The following is an 11,756-nucleotide window of genomic DNA, read 5'->3' as shown; positions in this document are numbered from 1 at the left end:
CCAAGGAAAGTCTCCCATAGGGCTCAATGGCACTCTGCAGCTCCAACCCGGCCCAAGGAAAGTCTCCCATAGGGCTCAATGGCACTCTGCAGCTCCAACCTGGCCCAAGGAAAGTCTCCCATAGTGCTCAATGGCACTCTGCAGCTCCAACCTTGCCCAAGGAAAGTCTCCCGTAGGGCTCAATGGCACTCTGCAGCTCCAACCCGGCCCAAGGAAAGTCTCCCATAGGGCTCAATGGCACTCTGCAGTTCCAACCTGGCCCAAGGAAAGTCTCCCATAGGACTCAATGGCACTCTGCAGCTCCAACCTGGCCCAAGGAAAGTCTCCCATAGGACTCAATGGCACTCTGCAGCTCCAACCTGGCCCAAGGAAAGTCTCCCATAGGGCTCAATGGCACTCTGCAGCTCCAACCTGGCCCAAGGAAAGTCTCCCATAGGACTCAATGGCACTCTGCAGCTCCAACCTGGCCAAAGGAAAGTCTCCCATAGGGCTCAATGGCACTCTGCAGCTCCAACCTGGCCCAAGGAAAGTCTCCCATAGGACTCAATGGCACTCTGCAGCTTCAACCCGGCCCAAGGAAAGTCTCCCATAGGGCTCAATGGCACTCTGCAGCTCCAACCTGGCCCAAGGAAAGTCTCCCATAGGGCTCAATGGCACTCTGCAGCTCCAACCTGGCCAAAGGAAAGTCACGATACTGAAGCTTGAATGAATCCGAAACTTTCGTACTCGGCGCGAAGGCTACGAAAAAGTTGCGACAATTCGCGCAAGCCATAACGCTACGAAAAAGTCGCGACATTTTGCGGAAAAAGTCATAACGGCTACGAAAAAGTCGCGCCAATTTCCAAAAAAATCGCAAAATACCGATCATTACCAATCGGACGTTCGTGGATTAGTAAATGTGCCCCTTTGGGTTGCTAAAGACCTCAATCCTCACTCCCTATCATTGTCTTTGGGATGCACATTTGTGCTGCTCACAGCTACATGAATAAACAATAATCATTTAATGAATAAAATAGAGCACAGTGTTCTAATCTTTTGCATCCATGTCCAGTCTTTACAAGATTACCTCTTTACAAAAATCCATCCACAAATCTACTGTTTGTAGTGATTAATCTGGCAAATGTACTCCACTGTGAAAATAAGCAGCAATGGTTTATTAAGCTGCCTCCCATGATTATTCCTGAGTATTTATTTGCCTGTGTCGTATTGATCTCCAGTCACTTCCTGCATGCATTATTTATAATGACAGAAAATCAGATGTAGTAACGGGAAAACCTGTATGCTTGTGACATACTACTACCCTGTATCTTAAGCACATACCACATCTGTGTTGATAAATCAAGTCCCTTACACTCTTGAGATACATGGAAATGTAGAGATAATGGCATTTTCAAGTGCCCCTTATCTAAAGTAGATCCATGATTTAGTTTTAATTTTTCTGAACCATCTAAGGGAAGCAATGACATTCATATCTGAAGTATCTCCTACTCATTTGACCTACAATGCAGACCTTCAGTGGAGCCTGGACCTGTTTTAATTGATGATTTATAGTGGAATATTATTTTAGATTTCTGTTTGAGAAAAATAATTTATATGGTAGTTTCACCATAAAATATCAATTTAATGTGCCCTACTACATAAGTTATTTCTGAAGTGTATTTATTGTGTAAGTACTTCTGCTTTAAAACTTCAGTGAGGCTTTGCAGAAGATCTATTGCAGATTTCTATTGAAGATCCTTTATTATATTTTTCCATTTGTACAATTGTGTATTATTTGTGTTTGCATAGACTGATCATCAAACATTTAAATCAAAGATTACCGTATATACTCGAGTATAAGCTGATCCGAATATAAGCCGAGGTACCTAATTTTACCTAAGAAAACGGGAAAAACTTATTGACTCGAGTATAAACCTAGGGTGGGAAATGCAGCAGCTACTGCTAAGTTTCATCCAAATAAATACCAATAAAATTACATTAAATGAGGCATCAGTGGGGTATATGTTTTTAAATATTTATTTCAAATAAAAACTGTAAACTAGCTCTGTAAGTGGAGGGTCAACAAAAACAATTGTTTTATCAACAATGATACCTTAAGAGTATTCAGCAACCAAGCTAAGAGTTAAAATCCTTCAAAACTATATATAGTGTATATAGAGTATAAAATAAAATGTCTAGTGCAGAATGGGACAGGTGAGGATGGTAGATGAAGATAAATTTGTGAGCGGGCCAGGGCACTGGAGGGTCTGGTTGCAGGTGGCCTAATTTGCACACAAAGGACAGAGGATGCTAGTCTGGAGGGACCCATGGCACCCGACTCGAGTATAAGCCGAGGGTGACTTTTTGAGCACATTTTGGGTGCTGAAAAACTAGGCTTATACTCGAGTATATACAGTAGTTAAAAAAAAATAATTAGTAATGGTTCATCAACGTCAGATAAATCCTCTTACCCTGTTTCTTAATTCTAATGCCTATTCTGAAGTTACAGGTCACAACTAGCATTGTTAGTTTAAATTACAACAAGGGGAACTAACCCTTAACACCAACTGTGTTTTAACCAAGAACAACATTATCTCCATAAATCCAAATGAACTGGCTGGGATGGATGTAATACAAGGTGAGAAAATATATTTATAGGAACTATTTGAGATATATAAACTGCATTTAAGAACAACGTTATTCCGCTCAGATGCATTAAGGAGTGGGAAATGGAAATGGCAATCTCATTATATTCAGAGGATTGGGAAACAATATTTTTATCATTCCATAAGTCTTCTAGAGCCTCCAAAACAAGAGAAATAAACTACAAATTGGTTATGAGATATTATTATATTCCTCAAAAATGAAACATGATCCATTCTTTCCTGGAGATGCAGCAGAGATATTTGGAATTACTGCAGTGTCATAGGTTTTTTAACATTTGGTTTCTATGCACTAGAATAAGAGTTTTCTGACTTTCACAATTACATATAATATCAATAGAATGTTGGGTTACCTTACACATGTAAGGTAACCCAACATTCTATTGATATTAAGAACTCCCTCTAAAACAATGATTACAGATAACTTAAAGGAGAAGGAAAGTCATTTTGGTATTTTACTGCCAATAGATTTGCCACATTAGTGCCACCTAAAACACTATATTTATTCTGCAGAAAGCATTACCATACTTGAGTAAAGAGCTCTAGAAGCTTTCTCCATTTGTTTAAGACAGCAGCTGCTATTTTAAGTAGCTTCCTGCTTTCAGCTCTAGCGGTTGGTAGCTCAGATCACACATTCCTAAGAGAGGAAGTTCGTATGCATTCTTGTGGGGGCGGGGGAGCAGGAGAGGGGAGAGACGAGAGATGACATTGTTGCTTATCAAGAGCAGTAAATGTTGCTCGTTATGGGGTCCTTGGTTCTCCCTACATAAACTCAAAAAATGAAGTAACTCCGAAACTGGATCAACTTATTTTATCCTAAAGAGACAATGTATCTGTATCTGAGATACTGAGCAGTTACTTACCCAAAGAAACAAGATGCACTCTTCATATTTATATGCTTCATCTTTGTCTTCTTTATCAAGAACTGAGTATCCTGGGAAACCTGAAACATAGTCTTACATAACTGTAGTGATAAGTCAAATCAACTGGACTTGCTGCATTTTTATTGAAGATTTTTCACCAGTCCATAGTTTCTAATAGATGAAGATGCTTTATTTTAACTTGTTAAGTTCATATACAAGGTACATACAGTGTAAGGCAGATTTCCCCAGGGCCTTTTATCAAGCTTGCACTTGAGCCTGTATGTGGGGGGGGGGGGCATACAGTGTAAAGCAATGTTGAAGGGGATAAGCAAATCTGTCCCATTTTGCTTTGCCGCAAAATTTGCAAAACTACAGGAAAATTTGCAAAACGCACGTCGCATAACTTTTTTTATATGACTGTGGGCTATTTTGAATCGGCCGCACCAATTTTTGACGCGGTTGGGTCAAATTTATTATTTGGTCTGCGACAAAGTTTTTGAGCCAAATTTTCATGGAAGTTTCGCAAAACACTTTGCCAATGGCGAAATGTGGAAATTTGCTGGCGAAAAAATTTGCTCATCACTAACTAAAGCCCTTTTTGTAAAGTTCCCTGTGTGCAACATGTGAGCCAAGAACATAATTGTGTTGCACCCATAGGTGCACTGAGAATAGAATGAAATTAGGGGCTTGCAAGTGGTCACCCATGTACCCATGAGTCACTGCTAACACCTATATTTGCACCTACTGTATATGCTTGCAATTTGCTACACAGCAGGAATGCTGGGAATGAATAGTGCACTCTGTGCAAAAGTTGAGATCCTGTGGAATGTTCCTGGTAAAGATCATTGATGTCCATGCTCCAAGTTTAGTGGATGAGTTTTACAAACAATTTTAATGACAATATATTGTCCGTCCCTACATTGCAAGTATGGTCATTTTTTTGTTTGTTATACAGGTATGGGACCTATTATCCAGGATGCTTGGGACCTGGGGTTTTCCGGATAAGGGATCTCCACAACTTAAGTCTGCTAAAAATCATTTAAATATTGATTAAACCCAATAGGCTTGTTTTGCCTCCAATAAGGATTAATTATATTTTAGTTGGGATCAAGTACAAGGTACATTAGATTTGTTGGATCCTATGCTATAAAGGGGGTAATGTACATATAAAAGTCTGCATTTCAATATCAACGAATTTGTTTTTCTAAACGGCTGCAGAAAAATTTCGGTTGCATCAAAAAATGTTGCGGTCACGTCAAAAATTGTTGCAGCTGCATCAAAAATTGTCTCAGATGTGAAAAGTTGTAGTCACGTCAAAAAGTATTGCACGCATAAAAAAAGTTGTGTTTTGCAAATTTTCACCATTTTGCAAATTTTTTGCCTAAGCAAAACAGGACAGATTCACTCATCACTAGTTATTAACATACGGGTATGGGATCTGTTATCCAGGATGCTTGGGGCCAGCCTGGACTTCATTTAAACATTTAATACACCCAATAGGATTGTTTTGCCTCCAATAAAGGTTAATTACTGTACATCTTTATTGGGATCAAGTATGCGGTTCTTTTTATTATTGCAGAGGAAAAAAAAATCATTGTTTTAAAGTTTATGGGAGATGGTCTCATAATTAAGAGCTTTCTAGATAATCTATTCTGAATTACAGATCCCATACCTGTAACATTTTTAATATACTAATCCCACCTGCCTACAGTATGTGCTCCTAAGCCTCATTCAGATATGGGATCTATTTTCAAAAAGCCTGTTAACCAGAAAGCTCTAGAATACAGCAATGCCATTTACTATAGGATCCAATTCAAATGATTATTTATTAATAAGAAATTACCTTGTACTTGAGTTTAACTAAGCCAGCATACATCCAAGTTGATGGTAACACAATCGTACAGTTTTTTAATGTAAATAGTTTTCGTAGCCTTAGGGCATTGTGGTCCACATTACAGAAAGACCATTTATGCAGAAAAACCCATGTCAAGCATTCCAGATAATTAATCTAACTCGTTCCAAGAGGATAAGCAGTGCTCCCAGGTTAAAGTGAAGTTAATGATTCAATGATCCAATTTGATATTAAAATAATGTTTAACAGATAGGTTTCCATTGTGAATCCCACTTCTATCCAGTTGAGAATTTAAAAACACCAAATTACAGAATGATTTTACACATATAAAGAAGTGGAGAAATACTAAAAAATAAAATATAACTGTGACAGAGTCATGTTGCTTAATATCATTTTCTGAGATATCTGTGGAGGACAGCACTTTCTTTCTTTCTTTTATGTCTTTTCTACTTTGCTGGCCGCCACAAACAAAAACAATCTCTCTCTTAATCTTTTTCTATTACTCCTTGTGTGTGTCCTACACCATTCTCATCAATGAAAGACATTTTTTACTGTGTCCAACATGGTAAAATTGGGTTAAAAGCCATGTGGGAAACTGCTGTTTGCAGATCTGAAATGCTAAAGCATTTAAAAATTGAATGTGCTCTTATATATAAAAATAAAATCTTTAACTTGTCACTAAGATGTGCAATACACTTTTGGCAATAACAGTGCAAACTGTAAACATTTAGGGGCCCATTTATCAAAGTTTTCATACCTTGCATATTTTTTGCTAATTGGCGCAACTTTTTTGTATTGTGCTTTGCAAGTGACTTGCAAAGCATGCTGGGATCCTTGGGTATAAAAGGCCGCTCCCAGTTAGCAAGAATCAGTCTGGTTTTGGCTCTCTGCAAGGAAAGACCAGTGTGCTCTAATGTTTTGATGCTGTGCTATACTGAGCTGTGTAACACTTCTGCCTTCTGCTTCAAGAAAATAAAGTCACAATTTTCTGTGTGACAGGTTACATGGTGTTGGACCTGCTCTATTCTGGGGTATTTAACTATTGAACTGAGACAGCCTGGTTTATTAAATAAGTGATATATTTATTTACAAAAGAGATAAAAGGTATAAAATAAGGAGGGAAATAACTAAAATGGAGGGAGGAAGAAGGGAGAGGAAAGGTGCAATGGAGGAGAGGAAAGTGCCTAACTAACAAGGTATTTACAAATGCTGTTTATATACATGAGGAAGACCATTCAACCAAGCATAACCCATACTACCCTTTTCCCAAGACACACCCAAATGACAGTCCCAGCCAATCAGGTCGATGCAAGTTGTTTTTAGGATGATTCATCTCAGTCAGCTAAGAGAGGTAGATCAAGATAGGTTGCACTGCAGATCAAATCCCATTGAGCCCAATGCTGCAGACATTCCTGTTGATTCAGTGGGGTCTCCTATCCTTAGGAACTCTGGCCCTGCACCCACACCAGTGTGTACAGTCATTTGCATCTCTTTGATATGAACTGTACTATAGCTGTAAGTGTTGTTGTGTAGTTTTATGGCAGGATCTCTGTTGTCCAGAATTACACCTCAGCAGATGTCATGTGAGGGAAAGGAAAGATATCTGTTAACCCCTTGTGTACATGTGGGTTCATTACTGAATATCCAAAATGCAGTACTACATTCCCCACTTTTTTTTCATGTCAGAATGACAAACATAATTTTGGATATTCTTATGCAAACAAACATCATCTCTGTAGTGGCAAATCCTCTTCAAAAGTTTTGGCAAATCCTCTTCAGACCTGTGGCTCTCTCAGTGTAGCATCCAAATGGGCAGGGAGTACAAAAACGTCACACCATTCACTCTCATTCACACTTACAATACAATACAATGCAATAAGATACGTCATCAATACTACAAAACATTGCATATTACATATACATTCGATTATTATATTTGCATGGCATATTTCACTAGAGTTAGTATATTTTACTGTCTGCTATAATCAACAGTTTATCCAATGCAAATACATCCAATTTGCAGGTAACACATTGGTATTGCTCAGTTCTAGTAAGCAGTCTTTTCACTTCATAATCCATTCTAATTTCTATAAGCAAATACAATTCTCTGTAAAACCAATGAAACACAAATTTGATTGAATAAAAACAATAACATATATTCCTTATTTCCAAATACCAGTGTTTGTATGTTATGTATGCTATAAATATAAGAAACAGGAGGAAACTGTTACATGTACAATGTGCGAGTGGTGTTTTGTCTAAAGTCAACATGTCATAAAAAAAAAAACAAAAAAAACAACTGTTTTAAACCCAATATAGCAAAAACACAGTTAATCCAGGCTCCAATTCGGTCCATGGATCATGGAAATAAAAGAGCAAGAACAAAATTAAAAACATTGCAAAAACATTTCCTGCTTCTACTGCAGCTTTTGATAGGCTTTAGAAATGCAAATACTTTGGGCAACCGCAACCCCCATTTGGTACCAAAAAAGTTAGGTACCATTATGCAAGTAGAGAGCGAAAAACAAACAAAAATGTTCTGCTGATTTTAGCAGTGTTTTGAGTAATCAGCTGATTACAAAGCTTCTAATAAAGTATCAATTCCAAAGCATTGTTTTGTTTTTTTTACATAAGGACACAAAACACAAACAAAACATGACACAGACAAATAACATGAACAAATAAACAAACAAAAACAAATACCTGTGGGGAATTAAGTGAAAGTTAGTATCAGAACAAAAACACTGGTGCACCAAATTGCCATGGTATTCTATATCAGTAGTTTATATTTTTTTTAATTGTTTGCAAACAATTATTTTACTATTGAGCTCATTGTACCACGTGGTTTTAAAACAATATAATTTAATTTGCATTATTAAAAATATTGGAAAATTTAAATTAAGATACCAAAAGTCACCAGGTACCATGTACCTTAGAGCAAAACGAAAAAAACAAAAAACCTGTTGGAACACAAATAATGTTAATATTAATTTGCCTTCATTATTTGAAAGGAAAGGACAGATATTCTTCCTCCAGTATTCTGAAAGAAAGAAACACATAGTTTGTTAACATATACCTATACAATGACATTACAGAAAACAAAACTTATTAAATAAATTCCTTACACGTTAGTTGTGGATTACATTGATTTTCATTATCAAGTGTTATTTCAGTTGGACACACACTGGGCAAACTGTGCTAAGTTGGCCATTAGCATTTGCATAGCAATATGTGACCAGCTGCTGTAAAGCCAGAGTGGAATATTCACCCAAGGCATACAAGATGGGAACGTTGTCCCTTCTTTCCCTGTATTACAAGGAGGGGTGTGGAATTCCCTTCTGGGCTCATTTTGGCTTTGTTTTTGGTCTCCTGTGTTGTCTGTAATTGTGGGATCTGTGTCTGTATTCTCAGAGGGGACAACAGTTTCAGGCCCCATGGAAGGGCTGTGGCCAAGGAGATCATTATTTAGATTTTGCTGTACATCCCCCTCTTGTCTCTGTACTGAATGACATGAGTAAGTACAAGAAGCATGTTGTTTCATAGAACGCCTGCAAAATCTAACAATATGACCAGATTTTCCACAACCAAAACATCGTCTTGAATATCTCCTGTGTTGGTGGTTTGTGGATACAACAGAAATATGTCTATGGGATTCAAATGAATCCTGAGACCAATCCCTAAGTACATTTACAAAGGTGTTGTAAGATCTGGCATATCTGAGGGCAATTTTTGTATTGTAATCAACACAGCATTTGTTAGCCATTGAATAAAGGAAATTTGGGTCATCAGACAACATATCAGGGCAGTTAAATACAACTTTATATAGGGAGAGGTAATCTGTACAAAATAATATTGCGTCATCTCCTCTCCTATACCTTGCATTCTCTAGTGCATTTGCACCTCTTGTATCACGCCTACCCATAATACGTTGCAATTCTCCGAACCTGTCTCTGGCATCTCCCCAGTTTTCACTGACATCAGCTAACACCTCACTGGGCTTACCAACTGGGGGCCTAAGCTCTGCAGCCAGTTGATAAGGAAGCCATGCTCTAAGCAAGGCACATGCATCCTTATTTCCCAAGTTATATTGTTTGATCACAGCTTCCAGTTTATTGGAAAGGCTGATTGCTGATGCATTAGTATCAAACTTTCCTAATACTTGGGTCAAATTGATAACATCTTGTATTTTGAGTGTTCCTGGTTCAGAAGGGTTATTTCTATAAGTTGGTATAGATGCATTATCAACTCTTTGTCTGGTGCATTCTGATTGGGGGCTAAAGAGAGATGGACTAGATAATGTTTGTGGCCTTGTGCCTAGTTCCCTATCTCTTACCTCTTGTTCAGTAACAGGGCAGACATTTACTGGGACATCCTGGTCGTAACCAGGTTTGCAGTTTTGTCTCATGGAGGGAACACAGTGCTTTTTATGTGCTAGCTGTGCATTTGCATCTTTTAGCTGTTCTTTAAGAGACCCTGCTATTTCCTCACTGTATCCCACCTTGCTTTCTAAACAGGTCACATGTTGTTCCCTGAGCCTGCTCCTCTCCTCACATTCCTGCAGCTTTTCTTCTAATAACTTATTCTGTTCTGCTAGCATCAACACCTTCTCCCTTAGTTTATCTAATTCAGAAATATGTTCTGCAGAAGTGCTAGCTGCTACCATAAGTGACTCTCCAAACTTATCTAAGTCTTCCCTGAGCTGGGCCTTCTCACTGTTCCACTGTACTGCCTTTTGCTCAGCAATGCCTTTCATTTTTAATAACATGACTATCTCATTAGCCAATTTTATCTTCTTTACCATCTTTGGAAGTTGGTTACCTTTTATTTTATTATTATGACTTTGACACTGTGTCAGTAGACTTTTAAACTGATGTGTCAAAGATTCATCTGCAGATGAATTGTAATCCACAGAGGCATATTTGTTTACATATTTTTCCACAAGTTCCATGTTTACCAATGAGAAATAGACACCACAAACAATAACCTACACAATGATCCACAACACTAAACTGTGCAGCAACAAAAAAACCTGCACCCTAGTTAGTAACTAAAGAAAAATACAAATACACAAACAAACAGATAACTTCAGGCACAACACATATAATTAATGTAATAATTCCTCCCTAGTTATACTTCACCACTCTATTGTCCACAATCTTCTCAGAAATATCTGCATTTACTATTCATCCTCAAAAAGTCATACATTCAAAGCTTCACAAATATCCTTACTTTTTCCTTCTACTGTTAAACAAGTAACAACATAAATACAATACAATCACTTTCTGTTAAATATCAGATAAAAGAAATCTATACTTACCTGTGTTACGCTCCAGACTTTATTTCCTGGTTATACCTTTAACAAATTAAACTCAGGCTTCTCAAATCCTCAGTCAAGCAGATTCTGTTTCCTTGGTTCCTATGGTTTTAGATTATCGCCCATAGGTCCCATCTGGGGTGCCAAATGTTGGACCTGCTCTATTCTGGGGTATTTAACTATTGAACTGAGACAGCCTGGTTTATTAAATAAGTGATATATTTATTTACAAAAGAGATAAAAGGTATAAAATAAGGAGGGAAATAACTAAAATGGAGGGAGGAAGAAGGGAGAGGAAAGGTGCAATGGAGGAGAGGAAAGTGCCTAACTAACAAGGTATTTACAAATGCTGTTTATATACATGAGGAAGACCATTCAACCAAGCATAACCCATACTACCCTTTTCCCAAGACACACCCAAATGACAGTCCCAGCCAATCAGGTCGATGCAAGTTGTTTTTAGGATGATTCATCTCAGTCAGCTAAGAGAGGTAGATCAAGATAGGTTGCACTGCAGATCAAATCCCATTGAGCCCAATGCTGCAGACATTCCTGTTGATTCAGTGGGGTCTCCTATCCTTAGGAACTCTGGCCCTGCACCCACACCAGTGTGTACAGTCATTTGCATCTCTTTGATATGAACTGTACTATAGCTGTAAGTGTTGTTGTGTAGTTTTATGGCAGGATCTCTGTTGTCCAGAATTACACCTCAGCAGATGTCATGTGAGGGAAAGGAAAGATATCTGTTAACCCCTTGTGTACATGTGGGTTCATTACTGAATATCCAAAATGCAGTACTACACATGGCTAAATCTATTATTAGGTGAGTAGGTAGTATGGTAGATTCATCTGAATATTTGGCAATACTGATGGTCAGTGGCCCACATAGTGCTTTTTCTGTAATCAGGGCTTTAGGGGTCCTTGCCATCCTGAGGCAGCCAAGTTGATGCGCCCCCTCCCTCACATTTTTTTTGAATGAAGCACAGAGAGTGCAGAGTGCAATAGTGCTCGCTGCACTAGAATAGTCTAAATTCTGATTTAAAAATCAGCTTTTCGCTGCCTCTGGTAACTTGCTAGGTACTGCT

At 38.1% G+C, this 11,756-nt stretch overlaps 1 protein-coding gene across 1 annotated transcript; it reads right to left on the bottom strand.

Annotated features, from left to right (window-relative positions):
- Window positions 1-6,418: 6,418 nt before the first annotated feature.
- Window positions 6,419-11,471, bottom strand: post2 (posterior protein 2). Its single transcript, XM_012952872.3, has one exon. The coding sequence runs from the start codon at window positions 10,303-10,305 to the stop codon at window positions 8,527-8,529; it is 1,779 nt and encodes a 592-aa protein (XP_012808326.2). The 5' UTR covers window positions 10,306-11,471; the 3' UTR covers window positions 6,419-8,526.
- Window positions 11,472-11,756: the final 285 nt, after the last annotated feature.

Source organism: Xenopus tropicalis, chromosome 7 (genome assembly GCF_000004195.4).
Source record: "Xenopus tropicalis strain Nigerian chromosome 7, UCB_Xtro_10.0, whole genome shotgun sequence".
In the NCBI taxonomy this organism is placed as follows: Eukaryota; Metazoa; Chordata; class Amphibia; order Anura; family Pipidae; genus Xenopus; species Xenopus tropicalis.
The sequence above is the reverse complement of the archived record's forward strand: the minus strand, read 5'-3'. Positions and strand labels throughout refer to the sequence as shown.